The 20,851-nt window shown below is 47.5% G+C and overlaps 1 protein-coding gene across 1 annotated transcript in view; it reads right to left on the reverse strand.

Annotated features, from left to right (window-relative positions):
* The window catches only part of Slc4a8 (solute carrier family 4 member 8), a 68,417-nt gene extending 48,447 nt beyond the window's left edge, over positions 1-19,970 (reverse strand). Inside the window, exons 1-2 of the mRNA XM_013348638.2 lie at positions 19,774-19,970; positions 2,057-2,138 (exon numbers count right to left, since the gene is read on the reverse strand). Of these exons, the coding sequence (XP_013204092.1) occupies positions 2,057-2,138; positions 19,774-19,818 (127 nt within the window). The 5' untranslated portion in view covers positions 19,819-19,970. The remainder of the gene's footprint in view (positions 1-2,056; positions 2,139-19,773) is intronic.
* Positions 19,971-20,851: the final 881 nt, after the last annotated feature.

Here is a 20,851-nt window from a genome sequence, read left to right on the forward strand (position 1 = left end):
AAATGCACAAACACACACACGCACACACACACGCACACAAACAAACACACACACACGCACACACAAACACACACACGCACACACACACACACAAACACACACACACACAAACACACACACACACACACACACGTGCACTGAGAGCAGCCATAAATGAGAGACACTGGGTCTTTGGGACAGAAGAGAAAGCATGGGTTGGAGCCACCACAGAGATGGGGTTGCAGACCACACTGCGGCTGGTGCTGTTGGCCGAGCACCCACTAGGGAGCCCTAAGGGAGACTCTGCTCCTTTGGGCTCCCAGGATGACTCTAAGTCGATAAGCACAGGAAGTCCTACATGTGGAACACACGCAAGCCCCTTAAAGCTACAAATACGACCAAGTGGGGCTAGCTTTTGTTAAAGTGCATTAAGCTGACATCAGGAGTCATAAATCTAGCACTTAATCAGGAGTAATGTCATTTTTCAGCACAGCTTCCCCCAGCAATGTGACATCCTGCAGTTTTCTTTCCCAGCAGAGGGGAGCATGGCATCATCTGGAGATGTTGCTCAGCAGACCTTGATGGATGAGACCTGGCTCTCAAGATCCAAGAGAACTTGTCTGAGTTTATTATTCTATTGCCTCACAAAAATATTCAAACATGTCCACTTCCACTGGAGGATTAAAGTGCACAGGTAATTGCTAGAGGACAATGAAGCTGCTCACAATACCCTGCGAGGCGTTGGGACAGCACGAGGAAGCAAGGTACCAAGGCCCGGAGGGTGAGGTGATACCTGTGTGTCTGCCTTGCAGTAGAGAGTGAGAAAAGATGGATGCCACCCAGTCTTCCCCACCATCAGGTCGGTTCTCAAAACTAAAGTGGAAGTGGCATCAACATGTGTCTCGGGTACTGTGAGGGCTGAAGTTATGTTTAAGTTTAAATTACTGAGTCTAAGAGATTTATACTTTAAAAAGTGCTTCTATCCTGTAAGCTCTGCTCACAGGGATAACTTCCTGGAATGCTGGGGCTCTTGTTCATGTAGGATAACAAGTCATGTGTTCTCACTTCTGTAAACAAGGTTTGCTGCCCCAACTGAACAGGATGTGCTCCATCACAGGTAGGTGGGAGGCACAGAGGCAGGAAGTACACCTGGATATATGCTTGCCTCTGATTGGACGAAGGCCGGAAGTGCAGAGTCTTGCAGGGTTTGCCTTTATAAAGCCCCTGGCTAAGGAATTTAGCCCAACACTCTGGAAATCCTGGGTATGGACCTGGCCAGAGTCCAGAATCCCAGCCAGTATTTAATAAAGCTTGCTCCAAATATCTCAGAAATTGTGGTCACAGTCCTATTTTTGCCTGTGTGATTACAGTACTACAGATGCAGTGGGAGTCAAGATCATGATTGGGAAACCCACAGAGAAAGCTGACCCCAGGAGCTCACAGACTCTAGACCACAGCTAGGGAGCCTGCATGGGACCAACCTAGTAGTGGGGTCAGAATCAGTCCCTCGTGCACGAGCTGGCTTTTTGGAACCCACTCCCTATGGTAGGATGCCTGGCTTAGCGTTGATGCAGGGGCAAGGAGCTCGTTCCTGCCTGAAATTGATATGCCAGGCTTTATTGATTCCCTAAGGGAGGCCTTACCCTATTTGGGGCAGCGGGTAAAAAAGAGGTGTGGTGGAGAGAAAGGGAGGAGAAGAGAAAGGGGAAACTGGTTGGTATGTAAAATAAATTAAAAAAAAAACCGTGCTACAAACAAAAGGGTAGCAGTTACGAAGAGTCACTGAACTAAGTGATCACTTCACAGTTTCAAAGAAAGGGTTTTTGCTATTGTTGATATCTGTGCTGAGCGGCCCAGTACTCCATGCCTGTGTCTCACGCTGTCTACTGGGTCCTGCGCCAAGCCTATCACACAGAGGCACTCTTATCTCTGCTCTTGTTTAAGACAAGGACCAAGAGGCAAAGGAAGGTAGCTGCTTTCCCCACAGGGTCCCTCAGCCAGGAAAAAAAGAGTCAGATGTGAACCCAGGTCTCCAGAGGGCTTTTGTTTTCCCTGGCCATGGGAGGCAGCCTCTTACCTTCCAACTCTTCCTTCTCATAGTGAATGTTGAGGGTTGTGCTGGTCCCGCCCTGATCCACCACAGCTTCCTCATCTGGTCTCTGTTTAAAAACAGATATGCAAATGGTCACAGGAATACATGCATATTCATTCTCCAATGCAAACGATCACGGAAACACATGCATATTCATCATTCAAATACTCCAAACCACAGTATATACCAAGGCTCCTCTGAGATACCTGAAGGGGAAAACAGTGGTTTATATATATTTTTAAGCTGGAATCTCACATCCCCTTGAGATGCAAATATGGCAGTCATTCTCTTTCCCAGGCTGTAACATTAAATAACCATGCCCCGAGATCACAGATGTGGTAGAAGGAGTTAAGACTGAGCAGCTCCATCCTCTCCAATGGCCCAGTTACACATCTGCAAAGCCAACTCGAGCAGGCACTTGCCTTGAATGGCGACTGCCCCTCACTTCCAAACTAACCTAACAGCCCCCAATTTTTATGTCCTAAAGGCATACTGCAATTCTGCTTAGCAAGGAAACATAGATGTGGGGGCTAGAGAGATGGACCAGTGGTTAAGAGTGGGTATACTCTTGACGTTTCCAGCATCTAACTCCAGCTCCAGGAGATATGACACCCTCTTCTGGGCTCTGTGGGGCAACTGCACTCGTGCACACACACTCACACACGTGTACATAATTCAAAACAAGCCAGGCATGATGCACTCAGAAGGCAGAGGCCAACCTTGTCTATAGAGCAAGTTCCAGGTCAGCCAGTGTTGCATAGTGAAACTGTCTCAGAGAAGAAAGCAAAGGAAAAGAGAGATATTTTTAAAAGACTCTAGCCCCATACACAGCACAGAAACATTCACATGGTAACTGCTCAGTAACACTTTTTCTAAGATTTAATTTAACTTTATTTTATGTGCATTGGTGTTTTGCCTGCATGTATGTCTGCATGCAGGTGTCAGATCTTGGAGTTACAGACTATTGTGAGCTGCCATGTGGGTGCTAGGAATTGCACCCAGGTCCTCTGGAATAGCAGCCAGAGCTCTTAACCACAGAACCATCTCTCCAGCTTCCAGAAAGTCTTTCTTAAAAGAATGCTGTGACCCAGTCCCCTCCTCCTTCACAAGGCATCGGGCCACTAAGACAAACACACTAAGTGCGACTCTGGACTTACTTTCCCTTTCCCGGCGTGAGGCTCCAACTGGGCTACTTCACCACAGGGACACAGGCACACTCTCACTTCCACGTGGCCTGTGCACACTGCCAGGCTTGGTACTTCCCCCAGCTCCGTAGCTTGCCAGGTTCACACTCCAGGTATTGCTCAGATCTCCAACTCACTCTGAAGCCCCCACATCATCAAGCCCATCTACGCCCACCCCCCAACACAATGCTGAAGACAGGCAATCCAGTTCTCCAGTGAGACGATATTTTAATGAGATTAACATAGATATTCTTAGAGAAATAGAATGTCAAATGTCAATTCGTGATTAATTTGATAATTTACTTTTGTAGATATTTAAAATTACATATTATTACTACTATGAAAAATATTTAAGAGATAATATTAAGTTTTAAAAGCAAAGTGGAGAAAACTGTGATTTGCTCCATCTTAACAAAGAAAAGGGAGCTGGAACATAAATGCCTGGCTAGACTTTAGAGCACAGGGCTGGAGAGAGCTCCACCAGCCACCACATGACCTGCACACACAGGGTAGGAGTTCACAGACACAGACACACATAAATAAAAATACATCTCTTCCGAAGGGAATTCTCAAATTAAAAACCAAACAAACAGATGTGAAATTGGTGGTGTGGCTATTTCAGAAGATTGATTCTAAGTCAGAGCGCACAGAGCTGGAACGCGGCCGGCTGGGGCTGGCATTCCAACTCCAGACCAGTTCCTGGCAAAATAGAAGACAAAGAGAAACCAGGACAAAGTACCCAATTGCCCAAGCAATACATATTCCCAAGAGACAGACAGACAACAGCAGCGAAGATCATAAACTGCTTTTTCTCTTTTTTGGCTTTTGAGAACAAGTCTTTCTCTGTAGCCCTGGCTGCCCTCCCACGGGCTGTCTTGCTTCAGCCACCCTGAGAGTGGGATTAGTGTGACCCACTGCCTGGAGCCCCCCAAGTGGCCTGCAGTCACCACGCCCTTGGTTGCAGCACTCGCACTGGGCATCGGCATCTGAGGGCACAGTGTGCTGTGCAGTGACTGACTGTGAACTGTGTCATCCCCAGTGTGGCTGAGAGGAAGGACTCTCAAAGGGTTCGAAATGAGACATGACAGCAGAGACAGAAGGTACAAAAAAAGGCTACATTTTTCTCACGTGGACTGCGTTAGTGAAAACATACGACACATCCTTTGTCCATAAATAGCTTTAAATTAGTAGACATTTTTAACCTCTGTCTTTTCAAAGGTCTATAACACATGATCAACCGTAGCTCGAAGTATCATTGGCACCAAGATTATGACCTCTGAAAATATCATTCTCTACTTAAAGAAATCAGAGTTTCTTGAGAAAAACAAAACAAAACAGCTGATAGAAGGGCACAGTGGCGTCCACCTTCAACCCCAGCACTTCAGAAGCAGGAGCAGGAATATCTGTGACTGTTACAGGCCAACCTGGCCCACACAGTAAGACCCTCTCAAAACAAAACAAAAATTGGCTGGCTACGGGTCTGGAACGTGTTTGAACTCTCCCGTTTTATCAGACAGTAAGAAAGCAAGAAGAGCAGCAGACACACGGCCACAGGCACCAGCGGCCGCCTTGGAGGGTCCTTGCCAACCACAAGTAACCTGCGCTTCAGTGTGGATAGGCCCTTCAGTAGGCTACACAGAACAAATATGCTAAGATCCGTGAGTCTGTGCACTGTAACATCTAACAAGGATCACTGTCTGGCCTCTGCAGGGCCCTGGGTTCAACACACACACACACGCACACACTCTCACACACACATACATGCGCACACACATGCACACACTTTCACACACATACATGCACACGCTTGCACACACACATGTACACACTCTCACACACACACACGCTCACATGCACATGCTCACACACACATGCACACGCTCGCACACACATGCACACACACACACACACACACACACACACTTACTTTAACTATTCAGCCGTCATTGAAGGACAGTGCTATCAAGGCAATTCTTCACTTGGGAAGGTGACAGTTTGTCTAGGCTCTCTTCCACATGTACCAGAGCAGATGAGAAAGGCTTTTCATTACAGAATAAATGAAAAATATCTTTTAAAAAATTCCCAAACACCACTTGAAAACCCCCCATGGACTGCACAGGCCTTCAGTGGCTGCCAGCGTGGCAACGGGAGACAATGAGCGTGTAAATCGTCCCTGAATCTGATAAAGCATCTAAACCCAAATACGAATTCACTGAGAATCCAGGGTTTTCACAGGGTTTCACAGAAAACACCGCCATGGAATACAGTCAGCAACACTGCACTCCATCCACTCAGCCGGGTGCCGTCAGCACAGCGCCATTAGCACTGGGATCACGGGCTCTTACACCATTTTCTGTTACAGAAAATTCAAGAAGGTTAAACAATAAGCCTATTAGATTTTTATTCAAACCATTAGCTGTTTCTTTTAAAAAAAATTGTGCAGGGCCAACAAGATGGCTCAGTAGGTAAAGGCCCTCACCACCAAGCCTGACAACCTGAGCTCAATCCTTGAGACAGGACCCGCATGATGGAAAGAAAACTGACTCCCCCACGTTGTCTTCTGACCTCTACATGGGCGCCATGGCATGTGCATGTGTGCACAAGCATACAAAACAAGTAGATAAAAAACGTAATTTTAAAATATGTCTAGAAGCCAGGCGGTGGTGGCGCACACCTTTGATCCTAGCACTTGGTATGCTGAGGCAAGGATCAATGGGCTCCACACCAGCCTGGACTATGCAGTACACAGCCAGACACTGTTCAAAAGCAAGGTCTGCACAGCTATTGGGATGGCCAAGAATCCAGGACACTAGTAACAACAGACCTCCCTCTTTGCTGTTGGGGAAAAACGCAATTCTGCAGCCACACTAGAAGACAGTTTCTTCCAAAAACAAATTCTTACTTTATAAATCAGTGTTAATAGTTACCACCCAAAATTATTATTATTATTATTATTATTATTATTATTATTATTATTATTATTATTATTATTATTATTATGGCGGTAGTAGAGCACACCTTTAATCCCAGCACTCCGGAGACAGAGGCAGGCAGATCTCTGTGAGTTCAAGGCCAGCCTGGTCTATAGAGCAAGTTCTATAGGACTATTACACAGGGAAACCCAGTCATAAAAAGTCTAAATCCACACAAAAACCTGAACATAGAAGCATGCAGAAGTTTTATTCATAATTGCTAAAATTTAGAAGCAAGCAAGATGTCCTTCTTGGTGAACAGATAAACTGTGGTACATCTAGACAACGGAGTAGTGTGGGCATAAAAAAAGAAATGAACTATTAAGTCATAAGAAGATGAATGCCTTAAATGCAATTTATTAAGTGAAAGAAGCCAATTCAAGAGGCCATGAGGCCTGGAGACACAGGACGGTGGGGGAGAGCTGGCCTGGCATGCATGAGGCCCTGTGCTCCATCTCTAGCACTGTATAGAGAGGAGAAAAGAAACTGGGAAAGAATTATTAACTCTCCATAAACTTTTAACCCAGTGTGGTAGAACACTCCTGTAACCTCAGAACTCAGGAAGCCGAGGCAGGACAATCACTAGTTCCAGGGAAGTTGGGTTTGGGGTGTTTTGTTGTTGCTTTTAAGAAAGAGAGAGAGAAAGAAAGAAAGAAAGAAAGAAAGAAAGAAAGAAAGAAAGAAAGAAAGAAAGAAAGAAAGAAAGAAAGGGAAAGGAAAGGAAGAAAATTACATGTACTGAATAATTCCAGCCCTGTGATATTCAGGAAAAGACAAAGCTATGAAAACAATAAAAAAGAAGAATGTAGGGGCTAGAGAGATGACTCAGAGGTTAAGAGCACTGACTGCTCTTCCAGACGTCCTGAGTTCAATTCCCAGAAACCACATGGTGGCTCACAGCCATCTATAATGAGATCTGGTGCCCTCTTCTGTCATGCAAGCATACAAGGAAGGAATGTTGTATACATAATAAATAAATAAATCTATCTTTAAAAAAAATGAAGAAGAAGAATGTACTGGTTGTGATGGCGCATATCTTTAATCCCAGCACTCGGGAGGGCAGAGGCAGACAGATCTCTGTTTGTTTGTTTGTTTTTTACTGTTTTTATTAAGCTATACCTTTTCTCCGCTCTACTCCTTTCCATCCCCTCCCTTCTATCCTCGCCCATGACCCCCACACTCCCAATTTACTCAGGAGATCTTGTATTTTCTACTTCCCATGTAGATTAGATCCATGTAAGTCTCTTTCAGGGTCATCATTGTCTAGGTTCTCTGGGGTTGTGAATTGTAGGCTGGTTTTTCTTTGCTTTATGTCTAAAAGCCACTTATGAGTGAGTAGATTTTATATTTGTGTTTCTGGATCTGAGTTACCTCACTCAATATGTTTTTTTCTAGATCTATCCATTTGAACTGTGAGTTCAAGGCCAACCTGGCCTACAGAGTGAGTTCCAGGACAGCCAAGGCTACAGGGAGAAACCTTGTCTGGAAACCTTCCTTCCCCTCGACCAAAAAAGAAGAGCTGGGGGGAGGAGCTAAAAGGTCACACACAGAGCATTTGGGGGCACGGGAATGAGTCTGTATGGTCTAACCATGGGGGGCCCATGTCATCAAACATCTGTCCAAGCCTACAGAATGTCCTGCACCAAGGCATCACCCTAGTGCAAGCTACGGACTTAGCACAAAAAGCTGCTCTGCTGGGGAAGTGGATAATAAAAGAGGGCGGGCAGGGGGTGAGGCAGGGACAAAAGAGAATGTTCTGTGCCCTCTGCAGTGTACTGTGAAAATAAAGCTGTTTGCCTCAAAGTCTCTAAAATCAGAACAAAAATGGGACATAGGGGCCAAGTGCCAATGCGAATGGTGACGAGGCCACTCGTGGTACGCGAAGACTGCCTCCCTTTGGACCACGGGCTGGTGTGCTGCAGGCCTTAAGTGTAGAGACACACGGAAGAATTTTCAGATGAAGCTAATGTTTCAGAGCCAAGCACGATGTGCACACTTGTAATCTAGATGAGGCAAAAAGATGGCCATGAGTTCAAAGCCAGCCTGGACTCTATAGTGAGAACCGGGTCTGGGAGGCTACACAGAAAGACCCTGGAGAGGGGTGGCAGGAAGAGGAGGAAGGAAAACACTGAAATTGGCCTATATAGTATTTCTTTTTTTTTCGACATAGGGTTTCTCTGCTTAACAGCCCTAGCTGTCCTGGAACTTGCTCTATAAACCACGCTGGCCTCAGACTCACAGAGATCCACCTGCCTCTGCCTCCCCAGTGCAGGGATTAAAGGCCTGCCCACTGTGGCTCAGTTAATCTTCAGATGCATCTTTAAACTCCACACCTCCCTCAGCCCCATATGATGAACACGATTTCCAGCGCACAGCAGCTCTACCTGCAGATAAGCTGCAGAGTCCACAGTCTTCCCTGCAGAATCATTTTCTGTTCTCTTTTGTGTGCACAAGGGGCCAGGAACCACGTTTTAGGGGAAAACAACTGACTTTACTCACATGCGCTCTGCTTACCTAGCTTATCTTTCAGGTCCTGAGTTTCCCCTCCCTACTGCTCTCCCTCCCTTCTTGCCTTCTTGATTTGTTTTTTAAGACAGAGTCTCAGTATGTAGCCCTGGTTAGCCTGGAATTCAGAAGTCTACCTGCCTCTGCTGGGCTTAAAGGCATGTGCCACCACACTCAGCATGGAAACACACTGTCATCCGTGAGTGTCCCCTAGAGCCCAGCACAGTGGCCTACACTGAACCCAGCATGCATCCCTGTAAGCTCCAGGACAGGTGTCACTCCCTGAACAGGACAATGCCAGCACGTGACAAGTAACTTCCAATGAGCAACATTAGTTTCTTAACCAGTGTTGTGTGTGTGTGTGTGTGGGGGGGGGGCGTTCCTCTGTGTAGCTTTGGAGTCTGTCCTGGAACTTGCTCTGTAGATCAGGCTAGCCTTGAATTAACAGAGTTCCACCTGCCTCTGCCTCCCAAGTTCTGGGATTAAAGATGTGCGCCACTAACACTTGGCCTACTTTCTGAACTCTTTATGATATGTTATCATATAGTCTCTTGAAGCCAGGTATAATTTTATATGGAGGTAATTATTAATGTTGACTACCAAGTTACTATCCAGCTAGAGCTAGTCTCCAAGCTAATATTTTAATATCCAGCATCACTTATAATAGTTGGTACCATCTCAGCAGACAGCTGGCATAGCACAGAACAAGGTGCCAATATGGAGAGGGAGGAAGAGAGGTAGAACTTCCAGATTTTCTAAGACTATAAATCAACAGCGGCGGGAGGGAGGGAAGGGAAGGGATAACTGATACAAATACATTATAATCTCAAAGAATAAAATTAATTATAACAATTTAATAAACACATCTTCAACATTATATATGTATATATACACATATCTATATGTGTGTGTTATGTGTATGTATGTATGTATGAATGTCATTATGTATGGAGAGAGAGAGAGTAAAGTCAACTACTGGAAAACTTCAAGCTTCCTTATCTTGATTATCTAGAGCTGAGCTCACTGACAGATGTTTGTCCTCTTTGTCCGCCAGAGGAGCAGTCACTATCGGCATCCATTAGCAGCTGGAACACTGAAAAGGCCACACTGGAATATGAACGTGCGTCCTGGCTTACATAAAGTCATGTTTAAAAAATAAAAGAAAAAATAATTATTATTATAACTAATTCACAGAAATTTAAACAGAATGGCTATCTGATTATATTCCTTTATTTGTAATTTGTTGTTGAGACAGGGTCTTTCTATGTAACCCTGGATGTCCTGGAACTTGTTATGTAGACCAGACTGGCTTTGAACTCACAGAGATCTGCCTGCTCTCAGGTACTTTTTAAGGTATGGTAATTGTTTGGAAGTTCTATCCCAAGCCCCCTCTCCTGGGAGTTGTCTCAGTCCAGACTCCAGCTCCAAGAAAGACCACCAAAAGATGACCCTCCCCAGAGATGCTCAAGGCCACTCCCACAGGGTATTTAAACGGCCCCACAGACAACAAACAGTGGTTTTCTGGTCTTCCTTTCTGTCTCCTCTCTGGGGGGCTGGAATGCCACCTAGGAGCACTGGTATCCCTTAAACCTGGGCTTTCTCTAATTCGGTTTGCTCTGACTTAGACTATTGCAGCAGCAGAGAGGCTTATCAGGCTGCAAAACCTTTTCAGTTAATAATCTTGTAATGTGGTATCAATGCATTGTAAAAAGCGCCCTTCAGCTGGGATTTGGAGCCTGGAGAGAGACAGAGAAGAAACAAGATGTGTGTTCATTCTTGATGCCAAACATGGGTACAGGGTGATTCACTATGCAAATGTTTCTCCTTTGATAGACATTTGAAATGTTCCCCAAATTTCAAGCATATGCCAAAATTGTCTGAAACTGTTAAGTTTAAAAGAAAAGAAAGACTGGGCCTCCTGGTCTATGCCTGCTGCAGGGGCCCCCCAGACCGGTTGTATTTGCCTCTGCCACCATCACTGTCCACAGAAAGCAAGATTTACCAATGTGGAATCCATGAATTTCTAGAATATCTGTGGATGCTTCAGAGGAGGGGGCGGTATGTGTGCATGTACATTTGGTGGTGTGGGGGGCTGCCCATGACTTTTACCAGAGTCTCAGAGGGCCTTGTGACTTGAGAACGATTATATTCACAGGAAACACATTAAACACGCTTAAGAGAAAAGGAGAGGGAGGGCAGAAGGGAGGGAAGTAGTGAATTGGAAAAAAAAAACATGTAAAGTAATCCTCTTTTTATATTTCCTCTGAGTGGCTCATGGATGATGCCTCCTATTAAGCCTGAATTGGACGGTCCCAGGGATTAGTTAGAGCTGAGGTGGCTAATTCAATTAAAGCTTTGACACTGGGATGCTGGAGAGGGAGTCAGTTGCTAAGCACTTGCTGTTCATATAGAGAACCAGAGTTTGCTTCCCAGCACCCAAATCAGGCAGCTTTCAATCAACCACAATAACTCCAGCTCCAGGGGATCTGACACCCTCTTCTGGCCTCCACAGGCATGTGTGCTCGCAAGTGCCTACGTGTGCAAGCACACACACATACACACTCAGAGACAAATATGTACACATAAACAAAAATGATAATAAACTTTTTAAATTAAATCATTGACATTGCATGGCATGTCTTGAGAGATAAAGTGATGTTTATAATCCTTAAAAAATTGTCTTTTCCAGGAGAAAGCTCCCCAAACTAGTTATTCAACACTGAGAGGTCAGCTCTGAGAGCACATACATACAGCCGACATGTGGACCGAGCAGGCCGTATTTATATACTGTGTGTGTGTGTGTGTGTGTGTGTGTGTGAACAATTAAGAACAACAGACTATGACTTGAGAAAGTGAGAAAGAGGGTGAATGAGAAGGGTTGGAGAGAGGAAAGGAAAAGGGAGCTATGACATAACTACATTATAATTACAAAACATAAAAATTATTACTAAAGAAAATGAAGCTGGACACGGTGACACATCTTTAATCCCAGCACACAGGAGGCACAGACAGGTGATCTCTAAGTTCAAGATCAACCTGGTCTACAAACTGAGTTCCAGGACAGTCATGGCTACAGAGTGAGAGCCTGTCTCAAGAAAAAAAATGAGTCTGATTTTGTTAAATTAAAGCCTTGCTTCCAGTAATGAACAAAGAAAAAGACAAAAACAGGGCTAATTATTATTACATAATGCCCTAACTCCTAGACACAGCCAAGAAGCTGCAGGGAGAATGAAGGTTGTGGGCACAGGCCACGTAGAACCCCTTCTAGACACACTGCCCCTGCCTGCTATTCTGGACCTGTGCCCAAATGAACTCCATCCCTCTTCTGGTACGAGCGTCCCAACTTTATCTCAAACACCTCTTCCATCCCTACTCCACCCCATGGAGCCAATGTTTTCAGTCTTCAGCTGCAGCACTCCCCCCCAACCATCATTCGCACCCAGAACAACATCAAGAAAGCTTTTGCTGAGTGCTGCAGAGTGAGCTCCAGGTCCCCCAGGCGAGCACTCCGCACAGAGGACATCCTCAGCCCTACCTCCTGGGTTTCTAGTCAACCAAAGAACAGGAACTAATTTCAACTAAAGGCTTACTTAGGCCTACCAGTTTTGCTACAGATATCACATACTTAATCTTCACAAGGTCCTAAATCAAGACAAAGTAAGATCTCACAGGAGCCAAGAGGGGTTACAAGGTTCAAGTTTGTTATTAATTATGTATTGATAGTGCCCAAAGGAAAGGAAGTGGCCAATTTTGAGTGTTCCAGAAAACTAATCATGGATTCATACCCACAGTGAGACCAGCTTGAGATTCACACCGTCTTCCCAAGCCGTCAGTGCTCCAGGACCTCACATACCCAAGAGTCCTTTTGTTCAGCAGCTCTCAGCCGTTTCCAGCCCCTGGTCCATCTGCATCTTCACCTGGATTCTGGCCCTCAGTGGAAGCCTGGCCGCTGAGCCTGACCCAGCTCTCTACTTTTCTTGCCAACTTTGGCTTAGAACAAAAGAAGCCAAAGAGGAGATCTTTTTGGTGCACAAAGAGCCGTGCAGTTCTCGAGCATGAACTCTGTGGATGACAGCCATGTGCCTGCCTCACGTTGAAAGGTTGGACATGCCTGAGTGCCTTCACTAACTTCCTCACTGCCTACAAACACCGGCCCACAAGGCCTGTGGGAGGAGTCGTGAGCCATGAGCTGTCCTGTCCCTCGCACCCTCCAGCAGTTTGCTGGGAAAAGAGACTCCACAGTGGCTCTGCGATTCTTCCCTTGAACCTCACTTAGAGTCGCTCCTAATTAGCACAGACTTGGAGAATAATGGCTCTTGGAGAGATGCCCATCTGATCCCCAGTGATCTGAGAGTTTGTGACTTTACCTGGCAAAAGAGAATTAAAACTACAGCTAAAGGTCACATCACTGATCAACTGACCTTCCAAGAAGTTGGAAATAACATAAACTCCAAAGTAATTTCCTGTAATCTAAAGCATTGTAAAGCCAGGGGTGGTTGTACTCCAGCACGTGGGAGACTGAAGCAGCAAGATCACAAGTTCAAGGCTAGCCTGGTCTACACAATGAATTCCAGGCCAGCCTGGTCTACACAGTGAATTCCAGGCCAGCCTGGTCTACACAGTGAATTCCAGACCAGCCTGATATACACAGTGAATTCTAGGCCAGACTTGGCTACACGGGGAGATCCTTTCTTTTTGAGGTTGTTGCGATGGTTTGTTAGGTAGGAGCACTGGTTGCTTTTGCCAAGGACTTGGGTTTAGTTCTCAGCACCCACATAATTGTTCATGACCACCTGTAACTACAGTTCCAGGGAATTCAATGCCTTCTTCTGGCCTCTGGGGTAACTGTACATACAAGAAGCATCCACATGCATGCAAGGAAAACTCTCAGCCATGTAAATATTTTCCAAAATTCATCCACAAACAAAAGAGGCAGAGAAGTAGAATCAGAGAGGAAGATTTGAGGGAAAATTTTTGGCCTTTAAGATGTGATTTCTGCCTCGATTTATGCCCGCATGCCCGCTGAGATAGCTCAGAGGTTAAGAGCACTGGCTGCTCTTCCAGAGGTCCTGAGTTCAATTCCCAGCAACCACATGGTGGCTCACAGCCATCTGTACTGAGATCTGGCGCCCTCCTCTGGCCTACAGGCATACACACAGACAGAATATTGTATACATAATAAATAAATAAATAAATATTTTTTTAAAAAAAGATGTGATTTCTGGCCCTGAGGCAGGAAGAAGAGAAGGGGGAAATGAAGAGCCAAAGAACATGGGCTAGTCTTAATCTAACAGGATGGGAAGGAACAAAGAGACTCTGTCCTGAGGCTTCCAGAGCCACAGCCCTGCCGACAGCTTATGCTTACAAGCAAAGGCATCAGACTCCCACTGCAGAACTGTTCCCATGTAGACACAGGTAGTTTGAGACACTCTGCCTCTGGTTATGTCACGGAGGCAGTAAGAGGCTAGTGCAGTGTGTGTATTTGGACTCCCTAACGACCACAGCTAGCGTGAACTTGTTCCTACCTTATGGGAAATGACCAAGGCTCCAATTATCTAAGGTGTGCTGCTGTAACCTAGCAGCCCATTTAGAGCCGACTTGCTGCTTTTCCTTGTGTTGATGGCTACGGGCCCTGGTGACCCTGCCAGGGCAAACAGCACTGAGATGGGTATCTAAGGCTCCTAGGAAGGAAATGTGCAGCCTGAGCTGCCCCGTTTTCTGCCCACGGCTCTGCTTGGCTCGCAGCTCTCCTACAAAGCTTCCCAGCAGAGCTGGCAGAGCATGGCAGAGGGTACCCACAGGTTCTCACGCCACCCCACCTGCTAGGAGAGGACGGGGTCGGCTTGTTATTCTGCAATGAGGTGACAGGGCAAACTTCCATCTAGGATTGGCACTTTTGTTCAGTGTCAAGCAAATTCTTATCATCTGCTTACCACAAACTGACCATGACCCTTGGGACGCCGATCTGCTCTCCCTGGAGCTGCTCATTCATTTGTTCAGCAAACAGGCACTGTGTTCCTGTGCCAAAGTCAATGAATACTAGAAGCCACAGCTCCTTCGGGAACTCTTGTCCTGCGAGTTTGATCCCGGTCGACCGTAAGAGACAGGGGCATGCTCTTCCAGCAGGCTGTACGACTCAGTCATCGTCCACACGCCAGGGTTTGGCACTGTCTCCTGGCTGTTTGTTTAGCCAGAGTCTCACACAGCCCAGGCTGGCCTTGAACTATCTATGTAGCCAACATCAATTGTGAACATTTTTCTAGATTTATGTGTATGAGTGCTTTACCTGCACGTATGTGTGTGCACTACTTGTGTGACCAGTTTCAGAAGAAGGCATCAGAGCCCCTGAAACTGGAGTTATGATTATGAGCCACCATGTGGGTGCTGGGAATTGAACTAGGGTACTCTGCAAGAGCAACAAGTGTTTTTAACTGTTGAATCATCTTTTTTTTAAGTATTACACTGTGTGTGTGTGTGTGTGTGTCTGTGTGTGTGTGTGCACATATGTATAGTGTATGCAGGCATGTGCTGCCATGGTGTACCTATAAAGGTCAGAGGACAACTCTGTGCAGTCTGTCTTTTCCTACCTTTATGCAGGTCTCACAGTTCAAACTCAAGTGGTCATACTTGTCCAGAAGTGCTCTATCCATTGTTCCATCTCCCTGGCTTTCACCTTGAAATAATTCTCCTGCTTCTACATTCCAAGTGCGGGGATCACAGCCATTTGCTCCTATGTCTGTCTCTGGGGTTTGGAGTTGGTACAAGTGTTCCAGCACTGGTGCACATAAAAGCCAGGCTTCTTTGCTTTCCTTGTCACTATTTCCACGCTCCCTGGACGTCCCGTTGATGCCCTCTGCCCACTGTCCCCACGCTCCCTGGATGTCCCATTGAGGCCCTATGTCCACTGCCTACATGCTCTGTGGACCTCCCATCGATGCCCTTCTGTTCACTGTCTCCCCCTTCCTGAACATCCCACCGATGCCCTCTGTCCACTGTCCCCATGCTCCCTGGACGTCCAGTGATGCCCAGCACTACCTTACCTGGACGCTGTGATGCCCAACCTCCCAGTCCTTCCAGCACTTCCTTCTGGTCAATTCTGAAAGTGCTGTTCAGCAGAACTGAGAGGCTGTCGGGTGTTCTAGCACAAAGTAGGGCTTTCCCTAAGCTGTCTGGTTGCTTTCTATTACTCCCAACTTGTGAGGAATCATCAACTCCTAAAATGTCAGTAACACCTCAGAGAGCTTAGCAAGGTGGAGGATGCAGGCCATGTTGACACAGCCTACATCATGCCAGCAGCCTCGGGCTGGCCTCCCTCACTCCAGCCAGCTGTACTCCAATGCATTCCTTGTGTGCCTTTCCAAGCTCTTCTGGTGCTCACTCAGGGCCAGGCGCTGCTCCAGATGGCAAGACAAACAGCTGTGGTAACGCACAGTAGTTGAGGGCACAGCCTTTGGAGAGCAGCGGCTCTGCCCTTTCTGGAAGTCCCTTCACCTCACTGCATCTCCATTTCTTTGTTTATGCAGTGGGACCAATACAGGTGCATATTCTCAGGATGACAGAAAGATAACTGGGATGTGAGGTTGGGCAGTGCAGCCACAGAGTGCTTGCCGGGCATGTGTGAGGCTCGGGTGTAATCCTAAGCGCTGTCACTAAAGAAAGGGGAATACGTGGAAAGCACCCAGCATGGTGCCCGGCATATAGAAAGCATTCCCTGCTCACATAGCAACAAAGGGAAGATCGGGCAAGTGGCAGGAGCAGAGTGGAGACACGAGAGTGCTTGGCGGGAGGAGTGGGCAGAGGAGACCGAGTGGCAAATCCTGGTGGAGCTCCATGGAACCAGCTCTGAAGGCCAGAATGGAATTTCCTCAGAGAAGAGATGGGAAAGTTTCTGCAGCTCACTAACCTGAGCAAAGGTACCAAAGAACGGGAGCTTATGAGTGTGCCACTAACAGCCATCTGCTGCTTCATGCAAATCCTGTTAGTAGACCACGAGCTCCTAAGAGAAAGACTTCAGCCTCCCGAGCCTTCCCCTCCAGCAGCCAAGCACTAACTGGACACTGGGCGATGTTATGAGACAGGGTCACCAGCACACCCTGCCCTCCTGAAACTTCTCAAGAAGACAGCAAGATATCAAAACAAGAAGACTCACACACAGTGTGCTAGGGAGGAACACAAAGAGCATCCTACAGAGCAGTGTGACTCAGGGTGGAGGTCAGGGGAAGCTATTCTTCAGGAGATACAAATGAGTCATGAGGACACTGAGCTGGAAGAGTGTCCTAGAAAGAGGACATATTCCTGAGCTGTGAGGGAGCTGGTCACACTAAAGAAACACCAAGCAAGCCAGAGTCGGAGTGCACGGTGAGAGAGAAGGGCATTCCAGGCACGATGGGCAAGGCTTCGGTCATGTCCAACCTTGGTAAGCCACCGCAGAGTTTGGGTTTTATTCTAAAATTGACTAGGAAGCCGCTGGCAGGGGTCAAGTGAGGACATGATCTGGCTGGCTGCACGGTGGAGCCGCTGTGAAGAGAATCAAAGGGAAGGGCCGAAGTCCACCAGAGAAAACTCTGGTCTTGGAATAGGGATGAGATGTCCTGAACCTCTCCGCTTCATCGAGTCACCCAATCTACTCTCTTTGCGAGGTCCAGCTCCCTCGGGTGGGCACACAGGGGCTCGGTCACTAAGGTCACTGCCCATCGGTTGACTATGTCTCCTCCAGGCCATCCCCACTTCCTTTCCTCTTTCAGCCCCCATTCTCCTCCCATTCCGAAATTGCAAGTTCCTGTGTCTAATGCCTGACTTCGCGAGCACCTGCTGCTCCCTGCCTTTTCTCTCTCCACTCCATGACCCACAATAATAGTAGCTCAATGTAAAGAACATATTTATTGTCTGTTCAGAAACCCAAACCACAGACCATCAGTAGAAACCTAAGGGTGCCTATGTACTGCCATACCCGCACACATTCTGCATGTTAGACACAGGGTCTGCTCACATCCGAGCTCGATCGCCCACAGAAGCCAGAGAAATCTTTCAACAGAGGAAATCTGAGCAGGGCTAAAGCTCATCATGACTGCTCTTGGTCCTCAGGTAAATATCAGCTTCTTCAGTGGGGGCCAAGGTGTCTAGCTGTTAGGAACCCAGAACACACCCCGCCCTTTCCTCCTTGCTCCCTGTGGCTCCACCATATGTCCTTGCAGAACGCGCCCCCTATCTGCCACAGGACTGTTGTACATCCTCTCCTCTGTTTCCAAGTCTCTGACCCCCCCTTTCCTTCAGCTGAGAGTCATTCTTCAGACCTTTGCCCATTTTCTTCTTAGAAAAATCTCCTACGATGTGCATCAATGTATTCTCACAGGATGGTCTGAGATGTGTCAAAGCACCTGATTTTATAACAACACAGTTCCTTGTGCAGATCTTTTGAGACAGGGTCTCATTATGTAGTCTGTGTGAACCCCAAACACATGATCCTCCTGCCTCAGGCTCCTAGTATTTTGTGTGGAATGAAGATGGGTGACGTGCTTGTCTCACAGAATAAAGACCTGGATATAGACCTCAGCACCCATGGAAGCAGCCAGCATGTGCTTGTCTGTAAGCCCAGCACTGGGGGTGGGGGTGGGGCGAGTGGGTGGGGGAGACAAACAGATCCCAGGGGCTCACTGGACAGCTAAAATGGTTCCAGGTTCAGTGCAAGAACATGTTTTCAGTAAATAAAGATAGAGTGATAAAGATAGCAGTTATCAAACTCTGGCCACCAAACACACACACACACACACACACACACACACACACACACACACACACAGGCTGGGGATATGGCTCAGCAGTAGGGTGTCTGCCTTTAAGTAAGAAGGCAGTCCATCCCCAGCATTCTCAATGGCAAAACAAACAAAGCTAATTCTCCTCCTTTCCCACCAGCTGGGAGGAGCAAGACCTTCGCCTCTTTTTGCTTCTGTCTCCCAAACAGAAGCTGACTATAACATGGAATGTCATGAGATCAGATATGGAAAAATTTCCCAAAAATCTCACATCTATTTATTTTGGTGACTGGCAAGCAAATAGTACTGCCAGGAAAGAAGAGGAGTAGGGAGCATCACACCCGGGTCTCAACACTCAGGAAGTTTCCCCTGCCTTTCCCAGACCCCACTACCATGTCAACTGGGCATTTGCTTCCAAAACCCACCACCCTTCTGCAACAACATCGTTTCGGTTCCCTTCCCTCCTTCAAATCCTCTTTCTAGGGCAGCAGTCACATCTGATCCGGGTTTCACGAGAAGGGGGGTGGGTGAGAATTCAAAAAGCTACTACTCGCTTATTAAAATAAATAAACCGTGATTCACAGAGTCCTTAAAACAGCCCGGTGAAGTAAACCGTACAAACATTACTATTTCCATTTTAATAGATGGGGAAACTGAGGTTCAAAGAGGCAAGTAGCACGCACAAGGTGAGAAAGCCTATAAGAAACAGACTGGGACTTGAACCCACACACTCTTAATACCTAGTCCAAATGCTTCCTAATATTAACCGCCCCTGCAGTTCCACCATCAACTACTTAAGGCTGGTGGTGTCGTTCCTGACCCCTCACCGCTTCCCTGGCCCATGTGCAATCCCTTCCTCAGAACTTATCGGCTGTCTGGACAGCAGGGCGACGATACACAAAGCCGGCTACATTCTCAGTGTCTTTGCAAGGCTTCCTCTTAACCACCGAGGAACCAGAATCAAAACACAAAGACCCGCGAAGGTCCCCGGATACCCTCTCGTCCACCTAAGGTAGAGCGAAGCAAGGCCAAAGCCGGCGTCCGCCGCCAAAGGGGACCCGCGGACAGAGGTCACTGCTCCAGGACACCCGGCAGCAGGCGACGCAGGGGCTGCGGCTCCGGGTTCTGCCCAAGGTCACCCTCCCCCGCCACCCTGAGCGCCCCCTGGCATCCCACGCGGGCCTCCCCCCGGCTCTCGGGGACGTGCCCGGAGCCCTGGCTGGAACTGGAGCCGGGTGGTGGGCACCCGACCCAGACTTAGCCGGGGAGGAGCGGGAGGCGGGGCCCACCTGATAGCTGAGGACGCCGTCCGGCTCGTTGCTCCCTGCGGGCATGGCAGGGCGGAGCCCGGTCTCGCCGGTGGATTCCAGGTTGAGCAGCAGCAGGCCTCGCCCTCTGATCCCGTGTGAGTGGATCGCACATGCGGCGACCCCAACCCTGAAGCCAACGCTCAACCATCAGCCGGCGCCACCTTCATAGCCACCAGCCGGTGAGGCGCCAGCCACAACCAATCAGAGAACGGACCGAGCAGCCTATCAGAGCGCGAAGCACAGGTGGACGCTATCCGGCAGTATCCTGAGCTACCAGGAAGCGGGGAGGAGGGCGCCAGAGAGCCAACCCCTCCCTGGGCCGGTTGCCTTGGAAACCGCCTCCCTCTCTCCCTCAGGATGGGCTGGGGGTTCTGGGTTCAGAGGTCCTTTCAACTGCCTGCTAGGAAGGAAAACCACAGCTTCTGTTTGCATTGCACCGACTCTGGGAAAATGCTGGGTTTACCTATTCGGCTTTTCTTCCTCGGGTGATGGATTTTTAAATTAGGAGAAAATCGCTCTCAGAAACTAAGATGGCAGGAGGAAGCAATGATGAGAAGAGGAACTTCTTAATTGGCTTATTAACTCTGGAGCTAGGGTCCAGATTGAAGAGCGTTAAAGAGCGCTGACAGGCAGCCGGCAGGCCCCTCCACAGGCTGAGACTTAGGTCTACCTGCCTCTAAGACTGACAGCAGACAGTGGAGTTTGAACTAGGATAATTTCAATTCGTCCTTAAAAAATAAGTACATAAATAACAAAAAAGGATAAGAAAAAAAGCTTAAGACAAATTACTATCTAACAGGAGAACTAACAGATCTGAGGCAAGGTTGGAAAATGATGAGTAACACATTCAATTCCATCTGGTTTTAAAAGAAAGCTAAGTAGTTAATCCTCTGAGTGAGTCTTAAGAGAGAGAAAGGGCCCTTTGTCTCATAGCATAGGCACTATCACTTGAGGCTGGAGGTGAGTCCACACTGTTGGTGGCAAAGCGACCATGCAAATCATTCGCAGCCTCTGCCAAAGCTCCAGAAGGGGATATGACAAGTCCAAGTTCTATCCC

The sequence above is a fragment of the Microtus ochrogaster genome, chromosome 15, assembly GCF_000317375.1.
Source record: "Microtus ochrogaster isolate Prairie Vole_2 chromosome 15, MicOch1.0, whole genome shotgun sequence".
Taxonomy (NCBI): Eukaryota; Metazoa; Chordata; class Mammalia; order Rodentia; family Cricetidae; genus Microtus; species Microtus ochrogaster.